At 46.5% G+C, this 15,396-nt stretch overlaps 1 protein-coding gene across 4 annotated transcripts in view; it reads left to right on the forward strand.

Annotated features, from left to right (window-relative positions):
* ccz1 (CCZ1 homolog, vacuolar protein trafficking and biogenesis associated) overlaps positions 1–15,396 on the forward strand; it is a 34,819-nt gene that overhangs the window by 1,660 nt on the left and 17,763 nt on the right. For 2 of the 4 annotated variants that reach the window (XM_033040569.1, XM_033040570.1), the window contains exons 2-8: positions 676–761; positions 6,416–6,509; positions 9,442–9,539; positions 11,006–11,099; positions 12,367–12,444; positions 14,377–14,424; positions 14,528–14,611. In XM_033040569.1, the coding sequence (XP_032896460.1) occupies positions 748–761; positions 6,416–6,509; positions 9,442–9,539; positions 11,006–11,099; positions 12,367–12,444; positions 14,377–14,424; positions 14,528–14,611 (510 nt within the window). In that variant the 5' untranslated portion in view covers positions 676–747. Of the gene's footprint in view, positions 1–672; positions 762–6,415; positions 6,510–9,441; positions 9,540–11,005; positions 11,100–12,366; positions 12,445–14,376; positions 14,425–14,527; positions 14,612–15,396 lie in introns of those variants that run through there. The other 2 variants (XM_033040568.1, XM_033040571.1) reach the window with 2 other exon arrangements.

The following is a 15,396-nucleotide window of genomic DNA, read 5'->3' on the forward strand; positions in this document are numbered from 1 at the left end:
TATAGATCTGTAAGATCATTGCCATACACAAGTACAATACCCAGTTAAGTACATAATGCATAGAAATAGCACACTGAGTCTATATGCAAGTCCCCAGGTTTTGGAGCCATTTCACTGCCCCAACTGCAGCTGGCCATAAAGTCCCGCCGTCATCTCACGACCATCGTCCCTCCTTGCCCGACCATCTTCAACCTTTGCCCCGGGGGCGCCTCCTGCAGCTGACTTTGAGGGTGCGGAAGGAAAGACCTGCCCCCCCCCCCCAGTTCTTCTTACCGGCCTTTGTTTAGCTGACGCAAACTCCCTCCACCTCCTCTGCTCTCCAGTTCCTAGTCTTCGGGGTGAGCAGGGGCCGAGCTCAGCGGTTTTCCTCTCCCGGTTCCACGGTGGACGTGCCAGGCCTGCTGTCGGGATATAGCGCGACTCGCTGGGACCTTCTACCGTGTTCATTTAGGATATATGGGTGTTTTATGCAAGGCTACCACCACTGCCCTTCGTCATGGAGGGTGAGGTGAAGCCACTGCAATCCAAGTGGTTAATAGGTTTTAACATCTTTGAACTTGAAGAATACAAGATGGCGTCAGAAACGTGGCGATTTGTGTGTACTGCCCCAGCATAATCGGAGGGGAATGGACCTGACACTGCTCTCTCTCTCTCTCTTTCTCTCTTTCTCAGTAGATGGTTGTCTGAGACCCGAGTAATGTGCTTCAGCACCGAGGTAGAGAAAGGAATTGAATTAAAACATCGCCGATGTTGATGACAAGGTAATTTTCCAAGCTGGTTATTTCTGTATTCATATGGTTGAATGGGGAGAGCAGACACACTGATTTAATACATATATACAACAAGGAAAAAAGAGTTACTGTACAGTAAACCCTCGTTTTAACAGACCTCTAGAACGGATTTTGGTTAGAGCGGACAGACCTACCGATGGCTGCTGGTGGCACACCTGGCTCACACCGCCTCATCAGCCCCTTCCAGGTGAGACTCACTGCTGCCATCGCCAGCCCACACAGCGTTATTAGCCACTTGTCGCCACCGACCCTCACCTGCACTCTGGTCACATGCAGGATGCGACCATCGACTCTGCTGATCCTCACCTCTCTCCCTGCTGCCAGCAGGCCAGGGTGGTCAACTCACTGGGATTCCATGCTCAGTTCCGGTCTGGGAGTCTGACCCGAAACGTCACTTATCCATATTCTCAGAGATGCTGCCTGACCTGCTGAGTTACTCTAGCACTTTGTGCATTAGCCAGTAACTGCAGTTGTTTGTTTCTAGTACTTATACAATGAAAATCACTTCAATTCCATTCAATTCAATTCAACTTTAATGTCATTGCACAAATACAAGTATGGGTACAACGAAATGCAGTTTAGCGTCAGTCCGTAGTAGTAGTGCAATATAGAAATAAAAATACAGAATAATCAAACAATGTGGACGGAGAGACTGGAGAAATCTATCGGCGGGACTCCGAGTTCAGCAATGTGATGGTATTATTGTAGAAGCTGTTCCTCATCCTACTAGTACGAGACCTGAGGCTCCTGTACCGGCTCCCTGATGGGAGGAGGGCAAACAGTCCATGGTTGGGGTGGGAGGGGTCTTTAATGATCTTCCCGGCCCGTCTCAGACACCGTTTTCGGTGGAGGGCATCCATGGCAGGGAGCGGGGCACCGATGATGTACTGCGCGGTTTTCACCACCCGTTGTAGTGCCTTCCTGTCCGCTACGGTGCAACTGCTGTACCATACCGTGAAGCAGGTGGTCAGGATGCTTTCGATGGTACAGCGGTAAAAGTTGGTCAGGATCTGGGGGGACAGGTGAGCTTTCTTGAGCCTCCTCAGGAAGTAAAGGCGCTGCTGCGCCTTTTTGATCAGCTAAGAGGTGTTGAGGGACCAGGACAGATCCTCCGAGATGTGTACCCCGAGGAATTTGTAGTTGGAGACGCGCTCCACCTCAGTCCCGTTTATATGGATGGGGGTATGTCTGCCCGCTCTGATCTTCCTGAAGTCGACAATAATTTCCTTCGTCTTCTTGGAGTTGAGGACGAGGTTATTGTTGGCACACCAGGTTGTCAGGTGCTGGACCTCATCCCTGTAGGCTGACTCGTCGTTGTCACTGATCAGTCCTACCACCGTGGTGTCGTTGGCAAATTTAATGATGGCGTTGGATCCATTCTTAGGGATGCAGTCATGGGTGAAGAGGGAGGAGAGGAGAGGGCTGAGCACACAACCCTGTGGCACGCCGGTGTTCAGTGTTATAGTGGAGGAGGTGAGGTTGTTGACCCTAACAGACTGCGGTCTGTTGGTGAGGAAATCCAGTGTCCAGTTGCAGAGGGAGGTGGAGATGCTAAGTCCGCTGAGTTTGGTGATCAAGCTGGCGGGGATGACAGTGTTAAAGGCAGTGCTGAAATCAATGAACAGCATCCTGATGTAGGTGTTATTGCTGTCCAGGTGGGTCAGGGCAGAGTGTAGGGCCGCCGATATGGCGTCCTCTGTAGACCTGTTGGTCCGGTAGGCAAACTGATGGGGGTCCAGTGTGGGGGGGAGGCTGGCTTTGAGGTGAGCCAAGATCAGCCGCTCAAAGCACTTTGCAATGACAGGGGTGAGTGCCACTGGGCGGAAATCGTTGAGACTCCCTGTAGCTGATTGTTTGGGCACTGGCACGATGGTTAATGTCTTGAGGCAAGTGGGGACAACACCCTGGGCCAGTGACAGATTGAAAATGTCAGTGAAGACTAGGGATAATTGTCCAGCACATGCCCTGAGCACCCTGGGGGGGGGGGGGTTAACTTTCTGGTAATCGGCAATGGATTTGATTCCTTGCCACATGCGCCTGGGGTCAGAGTTGTTTTGGAAATGCTCCTCAATCCGCCGTTTGTGATTGAGTTTAGCATTCCTAATTCCCATTTTCAGATTGGCCCTGGATGAGCTGTATCCCTCAGCGTTGCCAGATCTGAAAGCGGCATCGTGAGCCTTCAGCAGGAGTCTGACCTCCCTGCTCATCCACGGCTTCTGGTTAGGGAAGGTCTTTATCTCTTTGTGGGTAGTGATGTTATCAGTGCAGAATTTTATATAGTCCAAGACTGTTGAGGTGTATGAGTTGATGTCCACTTGGGAGTTGAAGGTGGACTGGGTAGCAAACAGACTCCAGTCTGTTTGCTGAAACTGCTCCTGTAAAACAGAGACAGCCCCCTCAGGCCAAACCTTCACTGTCCTCACGGTAGGTTTCACACGTCTGATCAGAGGTGTGTATTTGGGGAGCAGGAACAGAGAGAGGTGGTCAGACTGACCAAGGTGGGGGAGGGGGAGGGCTTTGTAGGCTTCAGTAATGTTAGTATATACTAAGTCCAGAATATTGTTTCCTCTGGTTGGGCAGGAAACATGCTGATGGAACCTGGGGAGTACAGTTTTAAGGTTGGAGTGGTTGAAATCACCCGCAACAATAAATGCCCCCTCTGGGTGTGCAGTTAGTTGTTTGCTGATAGCAGCTTGCAGCTCTTCCATTGCTAGCCTGGCATTAGCGTCCGGGGGTACATAGACTGCAGTGATAACAGTCGATGTGAATTCTCTGGGCAGATAGAAGGGCCTGCACTTTAACATCAGGTATTCCAGATCAGCAGAGCAGTGACTACCAATCCTAACAACGTCCGTACACCATGTGTTATTCACACAAATGCACAGTCCGCCGCCCTTGGCTCACTAATCAGTTATCGCAGACAATTGACAATAATAGACACCATTCCCTCCCCCCCCCCCCTCCCCCACCATGGTCTGTTATTACGAGGGTTTACTGCAGTTATATAATGTAGAATGTAGATGTTGATTTACCAAAAAAAAGGGAAAATCAGGTTGCATCCCTGGGGAACATGGATAGTGACGTTTTGGATCACGAAGGATCCCAACCCAAAATGTCGCCCATCCCTATTCTCCTGGGATGCTGGCTGACCCGCTGAATTAATCCAGCACTTTATGTCAGTATTTATATAACTTGGAGTAAAAAGCATCACAGGAACAGAATCGGACAAAAATTAACACAGAATGAAAATTTAAAAAAAATTACAAATGCTTGAAATTTGAAATAAAAACCGAAAATGCTCAAAATAGTCAGCACATCAGGGAATGTGTGTGGGAAACAAACCAATGTTTAAATTCTGGTGTGCTTTTCTGTGCCACAGTCATATTGTCACAAAGAATCTGAGCCATGATTGGGGGCGGCACAGTGGCGCAGCTGGTACAGCTGCTGCCTCACAGTGCAAGAGGTCCGGGTACGATCCTGACTACGGGTGCTGTATGTATGTTCTCTCTGTGGGTTTTCTCCGGGTGTTCCGGTTTCCTCCCACACTCCAAAGGCATACAGGTTTTAGGTTAATGGCTTTGGTAAATTGTACCTAGTGTGTAGGATAAATCATGTAGTCAGGATCAAAGCCAGGCCTCTGGCACTACAAGGCAGCGGCTCCACAGTTGCACCATATCTTCAGTGAAGGCAATCTGGGCTCCTTGTGACTCAGTGTTAAGCGGCCTTTTCACGGGGCGAGTTGACGCAAGATGTCACCAGAGTGAAGAGGTCGTGGTCCAGCACGAGTCTCGCACGATATAACGGCAGTAGATAAAGAGTTCCCACGGTACTCGGCATTTCTGCTATTTGTGCGAGTGACTTGTCCGTTTCCCGAGCATTCCCGTTAAATCTTGAATGAACATCGTGAACTACACGTGACACTAATGATGTAACTTTTTTTTTCACACACTATATATATCCTCCCTTGGTTGAATTGGCTCATTTGGAGACATATTTTACTGTGTATGTGGGAGACACAGATGGACTGAGCACAGTACCTCGGTCTTACTGTGTGTGGGAGAGGGGGAGAAAGAGACGTACACTCACAGAGGCAGAGTCTCTCAGCCTGTGTAAGAGGGAGGGAGAGAGAGAGAGAGGCACACACAAGGTGGATGTGAAATCTCACCTGCCTGTTTCAGTGACAGACACCCGCCGTCAGTAAATGAAGACACCCCCATCTGTCTCCCCCTCCTCTCCCTCGACTCCCCCACCTTTCTCTCCCAACTCCAGTCCCGTCCCGATCCCCTGGGAAACTGAATAGAGCAACAGTCAACTGCTGCCTGTGCGCTGATATGACAATAAAGGCTACTTTACTTTACTGAGTTAAAGAGTTCCCACGGTAGACTGTAAAACTGGGACCCTGGTTCTGGACTCCCCCAACACCGGAACCCTTCTTCAGACAGCCTAATCGGAATTGAGTCTGAAGATGTGTCTCGTCCCGAAACATCAGCTTTTTTTCTCCAGAGATGCTGCTTGACTCGCTGAGTTACTCCAGCTTTTTGTGTCTGTCTTCGGTTTAAACCAGCATGTACAGTTCACTCCTTACACGGGTCTCTGTACAACATTGATTGGTAGCGTTCCGGACCCCTGGACCCGAGGACTCCGACCTGTATCTCTCAAAGAAGTACATGTGAAAAATTTCTCACGGACCATAAAAATGCGTAACCTTTCAGTAAAGTCCCTTTTAAAGTCCCTTTTAAAGATTATAGTTATTTTCTTGAATCTCATTAACATAACTCATGAATAAGTTGATGTCCATATGCGGATGCAAATCTTTATTTTTATTTATTTTTTAAATTCAATCCCACATAAGATAATTTTTACTCACCTTCTGTCCCCTCTGTCCAGCTTCCGGGTTCACCGTTCGCAGGAGTTCCCACGGTACCCGCAAGAGTTATTACGGATATCGCACTGGCCACTACGTTCATATAATGTTGCAATACTCAACCACAAGTGTACAAGTCAATCTTGGAGAAATTCAAACTTTCTTGAATTTTCTCCCGAGTGACCAAGTTACACGATGACCTGCCGTTAGCGCTACGGTGGTCCACGGTGGTCCACGAATGCCGTACTGTTATCGCACGAGGTTCCCACGATGTTAAACTCCGGTTAACTCTTGCGTCAAGTCGCCCCGTGAAAAGGCCGCTTTAGAGACTTTCAAAAGATCTAGCAAACCACGAAATTCAAGGATCAAAGCCAGGCCTCTGGCACTACAAGGCAGCGGCTCCACAGTTGCACCATATCTTCAGTGAAGGCAATCTGTGCTCCTTGTGACTCAGTGTTAGAGACTTTCAAAAGATCTAGCAAACCACGAAATTCAAGGATCAAAGCCAGGCCTCTGGCACTACAAGGCAGCGGCTCCACAGTTGCACCATATCTTCAGTGAAGGCAATCTGGGCTCCTTGTGACTCAGTGTTAGAGACTTTCAAAAGATCTAGCAAACCACGAAATTCAAGGGCATTAATAAGTTATAAACAATGAGCCTTGTTTCAGCTGACCCTGTCCCGATGATTAATGTTTTTCTTGAGAAATGCTTTTGTTGAATGGAGTGCTTAAACCTTCCTGTTCCTTCTCTCTTTGACCAGCCCCAGAATGACAACAGCACAAGAGAAGCAGTTTCCTCCCTCGCTGTTGAGCTTTTTCATTTATAACCCACAGCTCGGACCAAAGGAAGGTGAGGTAAGCTCGATGTACCAGGAGCACTGTTGGAACTGCCTGCTCTCTGTAACTAATGTCCTAGATTGGGGCGACGCACTCTCGCCTTCAGCTTTCGAGCCTGGATTCACCTGCCTTGTGTCCCAACCCACACTAGGTCCTGTTGATCCATCAGCATTATGTCTTCTGGCTGACATTACCTTCCAGGTCCAGTCACACAGCATGGCCCAATTCCTCCATGCCGACCAAGATGTCTATCTGAGCTAGTCGCATTTGCCTACGTTTGGCACACTTCCCTCGGAACCTTTCCTATCCATGTACCTATCTAAATGTATTTTAAACATTGTAATCGTATCTGCCTTTACAGCTTCTTCTGGCAGCTCATTCCATATATGCACCATCCTCTGTGTATAAAAAGTTATACCAACTTAAAAATTCTCAACCTTACTTTCAAATCCACCCATGATCGCCTGCGTTTTATTTTAGTTTTAGAAATGCAGCATGGAGACGTCCTTCAGCCTACTTGAGCCCATGCCAACCTGTTCACATTAGTTCTATGTGTTGGAAGGAATGCGGATGCTGGTTTACACCGAAGATAGACACAAAATGCTGGAGTAACTCAGCGGGTCAGGCAGCATCTCTGGAGAAAAGGAATAAGTGATGTTTTGGCTCTGAGGAAGGGTCTCGACCCAAAATGTCACCTGTTCCTTTTCTCCAGAGACGGAGCCTGACCCACTGAGTTACTTTAGCATTTTGTATCTATCTTCAAACTAGTTTTGTTCCCCACTTTGTCATCCACTCCCTACACATTAGGGGCAATTTACAGTGGCCAATTAACCTACAAACCCACATGTCTTTAGGACGTGGGAGGATACCTATGCGGTCACAGGGAGAACTTGCAAACTCCAGCACCCGAGGTCAGGACCTGGGTCTCTGGCACTGAGATGCCTTACATCTTGCCTCCTCTCCCCCTCTGGAACTCCCTTTAGTTCTAGAATCTTCCAAGATCTCTTGTGTATTCCCAATTTTTAAAACTCACCAATAGCTGCCATACTGCCAGCTTCCTGAGGGTTAAGCTTCCTCCTTACATCTCTCATTTCATAGAACAGAAAACAATACATAGCAGGAAGCCAGACAGCCCATAATGACTATGCCGAACATGACGCCAAGACCAACCCGTATCTACCTGCATATGATCCATATCCCTCTGTTCCCTGCATATCAATGTGCCTGTGTAACAGCCTCTCAAATGCCACTGTCTGCCTTCACCACCACCTTTAGCAGCATGTTCCAGGCACCAATTACCTTGTGTGAAAACACTTGTCCCGAATATCGCCTTTATACTTTGCCCCTCACACCTTAAAGCTATATCCTATAGTATTTGATATATCCATCCTGAGAAATAGGTTCTGAATGTCTACCTTATCTATGCCTCTCATAGTTTTATATATCTCTATCAGGTGTTTTGTTACCTTCAGCGTTCCAGAGAAAACAATCCAAGTGTGTCCAACCTCTCCCTGTAGCTAACATCCTCAAATCCAGGCATAAGTCTGGTAAACTTCCTCTGCACCCGCTCCAAAATCTCCACATCCTTCCTGTAATGGAGCGGCAGAATCTCCCTATTCTCCTCAAGATGCTCCTTCAGACATTTCTCTGACTTACTTCTACTATTTAGCCCTGTGTTCGCATTCATTTACAGATTGACAATACATAATAGACCGTAGGTGCAGGAGTATGCCCTTCGAGCCAGCACCGTCATTCACTGTGATCATGGCTGATCACCCACAATCAGTACCCCATTCCTGCCTTCTTCCCATATCCCTTGACTCCGCTATCTTTAAAAGTTCTGTCTAACTCTCGTGAAAGCATCCAGAGAATAGACCCACTATCTTCTGAGGCAGAGAATCCCACAGATTCACAACTCTCTGGGTGAAAACGTTTTTCCTCATCTCCATTCAAAATGGCCTACCCCTTATTCTTAAACTGTGGCCCCTGGTCCTGGACTCCCCCAACATCGGGAACATGTTTCCTGCCTCTAGCGTGTCCAATCCCTTAATAATCTTATATGTTTCAATAAGATATCCTCTCATCCTTCTAAATTCCAGTGTATACAAGCCCAGTCGCTCCACTCTTTCAACATATGACCGTCCCGCCATCCCGGGAATCAACTTACGCTGCACTCCCTCAATAGCAAGAATGTCCTTCCTCAAATTTGGAGACCAAAACTGCACACAATACTCCAGGTGTGGTCTCACTAGGGCCCTGTACAACTGCAGAAGGACCTCTTTGCTCCAATACTCAACTACTCTTGTTATGAAGGCCAACATGCCATTAGCTTTCTTCACTGCTTGCTGTACCTGAATGCTTACTTCCAGTGACTGATGTACAAGGACACCCAGATATTTTTGTACTTCCCCATTTCCTAATTTGACACCATTCAGATAATAATCTGCCTTCCTGTTCTTGCCACCAAAGTGGATAACCTCACATTTATCCACATTGGTGTTACATTTTGACTGGTTAACAGAGCAGAGTTTTGCCTTTAAGGTATTTACTGAATTTAGTTTAGCGATACAGCATGGAAATAGGCCCTTCGGTCCACCGAGTCTGCACCAACCAACATGCCCCATCTACTCTAGTCCACCTGTTATCCCAATTTCTATATTCTGCCCACTAGGGGCAATTTACGGAAATTAATTAATCTACAAACCAGCACGTCTTTGGGACGTGGGACGAAACTGGAGCACCCGAAGAAAAACACAAACAGTCACAGGGAGAAAGTACAAATTCCATACAAGCAGCACCTGTATTCGGGATAAAACCCAGGTCTCTGGTGCTATAAGGCAGCAATTCTACTGCTGCACCACTGTACCACCTTCTAAGAATGCTATTGGGAAGCAAGTTTAAGTTGTTGAGTGGGACATCGTGAATGACTAACTTGTGGTTCATATTTCAGGAGGAGAAAAAGATCCTGTTTTATCATCCCTGTGAGGTTGATAAAAACGAAAAGATTAGGAATGTTGGACTGTGTGAAGCAATTGTGCAGTTTACAAGGTAAGGAATTTGCTCAGGATTTTTTTATTTATAAGATATATAAAATATATTTCTATGTGTATTGTGTTTACAGGCCTGTAATGTTGCTGTAAGTAAGCATTTAATTGTTCCATTGTCGGTAAATTAAAAAAACAAATAAAATTAAAAATAAGAAGCAAAGTTTGAAGGAGATGTGCAGAGAACGCTTCTTTTACACAGAGATGCCTGGAACAAGCTGCCGGGGATGGTGGTGGAGGCAGATATGATAGTGGTGTATAAGAGGCTTTTTGATAGACACAGGGATATGCAAGGAATCGAGCGACATGGATCATGTGCAGGCAGAGGAGATTAGTTTATCTTGGCATCATGTTCAGCATGAACATAGCGGGCCGAAGGGCATGTTTGTGTGCTGTATTTTTCAATCAATCAGTCAATCAAGTTTATTCAAGACTAGAGCAGAGTTTTGATTTATAGGCGGGTTGTGATTTTGAAACAAAATTGGCAGCAAATTAAAACTGAGTTCAAGGTCAATTCTCCGTTATCTTTAGTTTAGAGATACAGAATGATAAGTCCATCAATTACCCTAAACTAGTAAACTACCCTAAAATAAACTAGTTCTATGTTATTCCACTTTCTTATCCACTTCCTGCACACTGGGGAGAATTTACAGTGGTCGATTAACCTACAAATCCGCACGTCTTTGGGATGTGGGACGAAACCGGATCACTCGGAGGAAACCCATGAGGTCACAGGGTGAACATGCAAACTTCACACACAGACAGCACCCATAGCTGGGATTGAATCTGGGTCTCTGGCACTGTAATAGCACTCGTGGACATGTTGAAAAATGTCCACGAGAGCCCCGAGTACCGACGAGTGGCCATTACCGTAAATCTCCGAGTTCGAATCAGGGCAAATACGGGAGAGCTCTTGGAATGAACTCGTACAGTGGGACAGGGCTTTATGGCAGTAACTCTGCCACTGCGCCACTGTGCTGCCCCATCCATGCGATTGTTTTCAGTACAAGTTGTGAAAGACAGCTGTACATTTCAAGGTTCCCTCTTTTGGACGGCGTGAAATGGAGGCCCTGTCTGTGTGGATAGGACAGATCCTGCCGTACAGGAGAGTTCTTCAGGTGTTCTAGTTGATAGTCGCAACCAATATTGTAGGCACTATCGCAGCGTTTAAGAAATATTTGAACAGGTACATGGATAGGACAAGTTTAGAGGAATAAGGGGCAAATACAGGCAGGTGTAGTAGTGTAGATGGGGTATGTTGGTCTGTGTGGGCAAGTTGAACCGAAGGGTCTTTTTCCAGGCTGTATGACTCAGACTTTAAGTACAGATGATCCTGTCATTATCACGGTTGTATGCCAACTTGTCCTAATCGTATGCAAGTATTTATTTTGTAGAGATGCAGGTATTACTGGGCTACAGTTGCTGCTGATTCTAGGTCGAGACTAACCTGCGCCTTTCTCCTGTTTGCAGGACCTTTTGCCCCAACAAGCCCGCAAAGTCCCTGCACACGCAGAAGAACAGGCAGTTCTTTTACGAAGCAGAGGGGAATTTCTGGATGGTTATGGTACACCTTGCATGACGTGCTTTGGCAGAATGTGGTTTGCATAACAGAGTGACACCTGGAACTCTCGCTTATACATTGCATGTGTTTTGAGGCGTTGTCAGGAGACTGCTCAACTATGACCGATTACACTAGTTCTGACCCAATCTTGGTTGTCCCAGCGTGAGATGAAAGCAATCTTAGACATTTAGACTTTCAAGAAACAGCGCAAAAACAAGCCCTTTGGCCCACCAAGTCCGCGCTGACCAGCGATTACCCCGTCCACAAGCATTATCCAACACACCAGGAACACCAATGTCAATTAAGCTACAAACCTACACACCTTTGGAGTGTGGGAGGAAACCAGAGCATCTGGAGAAAACCCACTCAGTCACTGGGAAAATATACCAACTCCGTACAGACAGCACCCATAATTAGGATCGAACCTGGGTCTCTGGCGCTGTAAGGCAGCAACTCTGCTGCTGCTCCACTGCCACCGATCTGTGCTGACACTTGCTCTAGACGCAGCACTCTTGACTCTTAAATGAGATGGTCAAGCACATAATCTTGTAACCTTGACTAACGTTTCAGAGTGTTGTCAAGGGAGGAAGCTTCTTCCATACAATGTCCTGTTTGCTCCATCAAGTAGCCTTCAATGTCCTCATCGTATTTTGACGCAAAACAGAGAAGTTCTCATCATTATCCTGGCCAATATTTATCTCTTGCCTAACATCACTAGATTATTACACAAAGTGGTGGAGTAACGCAACGGGTCAGACAGTATCGCTGGAGAACATAGATAGGCGACGTTTCAGGTTGGGACACTTTTTCGGACTGATTGTGGTAGGAGTAGAAAGCTGGAAGAGAGGTAGATGCAGGTAACATCCTTGAAGGAAGCAGGGAGAGAGAGGTGAGAGCAGGGCAAAGTCTGGCTTTGTCCTGCCCCCCCCCCCGTGCTCTACCAGCCTCCTCCTACGGCCCCAACCCCCACCACCACAATCAGTCTGAAGAAGGGTGCTGCCTGACCCGCTGAGTTACCCGAGCACTTTATTTAGTAAAACAGTATCTGCAGTTGTATCTCATCACTAGATCATTAAGTCACTAACCTCATGGTGTTAGTGAGAGCTTTCTGTGAATAAATTGCCCTGTTTTTTCCATCCCTCGTCCTTTGTTACTCTTCCCCCCCCTCCCCCCCCCCCCCCTCCTCTGCCTTTCTCCATTCCTCTTCCTTGCACCCTATGGAGACGGTCTTTGTTTCTCCACTGTTACAGCTCTGTGTTTCACTGTCCAGGTGGTGTCAAATCCTATGATCGAAAGGGTGAGCAAGGACGGCACTCGGGTACCGGAGTACCAGGAGGATGAATTACTGGTTAGTTGGCAACTGCTTTGTAATCTGCTCCAGTCCCAGAGTTAAATTTCACCAGGCGTTCTACAGTTACAACAGTGCAGAGAAGATTTGTGAGGGTTTTGCTAGGACTTGAGGGCCTGAGCTGCAGAGAAAGAGTCAATGCTGTCAAGCTAGAAAGTGTGCAGAGAAGATTTACCAGGATGTTGCCAGGAAAAGAGAGAGAGAGAGAGAGGTTTAGGGAGATTTGAACATGCTGGGACTCTATTCCTTGGAGCGCAGGAGGATGGGGGGGAGATCTTATAGTGGTGTACAAAATCATGAGAGTAATAATTTGGGTAAATGCACAGAGTTTCTTGCCCAGAGTAGGGGAAATCAAGAACCAGAGGATATGGGTGCAAGGTGAGGGGAGAAAGATTTAATGGGAACCTGAGGGGTAACTTTTTTACACAAAGGTTGGTGGATGTATGGAACAAGCTGCCAGAGGAGGTAGGGGAGGCAGGCACTATAACAACATTTGAAAAACACTTGGACAGGTACATGGATAGAAAAGGCTTAGATATAGGCAAATGTGCGCAAATAGGACTAGATTAAACGGAGCATTTTGAACAACATGGACAAGTTGGGCTGAAAGGCCTGTTTCCATGCTGTATGACTATGACTACAGAACGAGAGTGTGAGATCACCTGTCAACACGTAGCAACACTGTTAAAGCGACACAGTGGTGCAGCAGGTAGAGGTGCTACCTCGCAGCCCATAGACCCGGGTTCGATCCTGACCTCGGACGCGGTCAGTGTGGAGTTTGTACGTTCTGCCTGTAACCATGTGGGTTCCTCTGTTTGCTCCAGTTTCCTCCTACATTCCAAAGATTTGCAGGTTTGTTGGTTATTTGGCCCTCTATAAACTGTCCCTCGTGTGTTAAGGAGTGGATGAGGTATAACGGAATTAGTGTGAATCATTGTTTATATAACCTTACCAGGAAACGTTAGTGCAAAAAGTATGAAAAGGGTATTCTACTTAAAGCAAGCAGTCTAATTTGGCATTGCCAATTAAGTCGACATGCTTCATTCCTCTGCCATTAACTAAAGTGAACTTTGAAATAACTTATTTTAATCCACTTAACTTGATATACTTCATGGTACAGAATCAATTGGAAACAATTATTTGGTTGTATAACCCTGCCAGGAAGTTAGTGCAAACACTATCAGTAAGTATTCTACTAAAGTTTAGTTTTGAGATCCTGCACACTATTATACTACAAACCTGCACCTGCACCTGCACATCTTTGGAATGTGGGAGAAAACTGGAGAAAACCCACACAGTCACAGGGAGAGCATGCAAACTACATCCAGGCAGCATCCGTAGTCAGGATCGAACTCAGGCCACAGGTGTGTGAGGCAGCAACTCTATTGCTGTGCTACAGTGCTGCCCCTACTTGCTACTGTCTAATTTGCTGTTTCCAACGCAGAGTGGCTATGTTTCAATTCATTTGCCATTAAATAAACAGACGTTTGAAATAACTTGTTGTAAACCACTTCATATTATTTGTAATTCATGGTCCTGAATCGACCGGTGTTTAGTTTAGTTTATTTTCATGTGTACCGAGGTAAAGTGAAAAACTTTTGTTGTATGCTTACCAGTCAGCGGAAAGACCATACATGATTATAATCAGGCCATCCACAGTGTACAGAGTGAAGTCCGATTAAAAAAAGTCCAAGGGTCTCCAATGAAGTAGATAATAGCCCAGTATCGCTCTCTAGTTGTTGATAGGATGGTTCAGTTGCCTGATAACAGCTGGGAAGAAACTGGCCCTGAATCTGAAGGTGTGCATTTTCAGACTTCTGTACCTCCGTTATGGGAGAGAGTGACTCAGTTTCCATGCTGTATCTCTAAACTAAACATTGTTTGGGCCACATAAACCTGACCTTCACCGCAGTGTGTCTTCTTGCTTTCCAGGACACAGTCTACGGGGCCGTAATCCAGCAGTGCTACTCCATGTACAAGGTGATGTGGATCGGCTAGTTCCTAGCCATTTTCTTCTTCGCATTTTCTTTTCGCTCCAACCTTCCCGGCTTAATGTTGGCATCTGGTTTTCCTGCATATTCAGCTCTTCAACGGCACCTTTGTAAAGTCGATAGAGGCTGGCGGCATCGAACATCTGCAACAGAGGATCCAGAAGTTTTTCTACAGGGTAAAGCTTGTGACTTTTATTTTAGTTTTTTAGTTTAGAGATAAAGAACGGAAACGGTCCCTTCGGCCCACCGAATCCGTGTCGACCAGCGATCAGGGCCGTCTTAACGCATGGGCACCCACAAGCATAGGGGCCCCATGCTAATCTATGTATTGTAGAATGTTATTGTAGAACATGAAAACGGAGAAGAACATCGCAAGTGCATGATGGCATATTTGATTTGGCATAGAGAAACTGGAAGTGTAGGGGCCCCAGTGCACTGCTTTGCCCAGGAGCCTTTAATGTTGTTTAGACGGCCCAGCCAGCGATCACCCTGTACATTAGCACTATCCTACACACATGAGGGACAATTTACAATTTTACCAAGCCAATCAGCCTACAAACCTGTACGTCAGTGGAGTAAACCAGAGCACCCGGAGTAAACCCACGCGGTCACAGGGAGAACATACAAATTCCATACAGACAGCACCCGTAGTCAGGATCGAACCCGGATTTCTGGTGCCGTAAGGCAGCAACTCTACCGCTGTGCCATCGTGCTGTCCTTTTTTTCCCCACTCTAACCCCTTGTTAGCAACAATTTTCCTCTTTTTAAAAGAAGACAAAATGTTCCAAGGTGCTCCACAGAATAGTGACCAAACTTAAAACGTAATTGATTGAAAGTTAGGTCCAAACCAAGTCTAATCCAACGACGAGAGAGCAGTCCGGATCTACTAGCTACCTCGTTGATGACCCTCGGACTATCTTTAATCTGACTTTACTGGACTTTATCTTGCACTAAACGTTAT

This window comes from Amblyraja radiata, chromosome 22 (genome assembly GCF_010909765.2).
Source record: "Amblyraja radiata isolate CabotCenter1 chromosome 22, sAmbRad1.1.pri, whole genome shotgun sequence".
NCBI lineage: Eukaryota > Metazoa > Chordata > Chondrichthyes > Rajiformes > Rajidae > Amblyraja > Amblyraja radiata.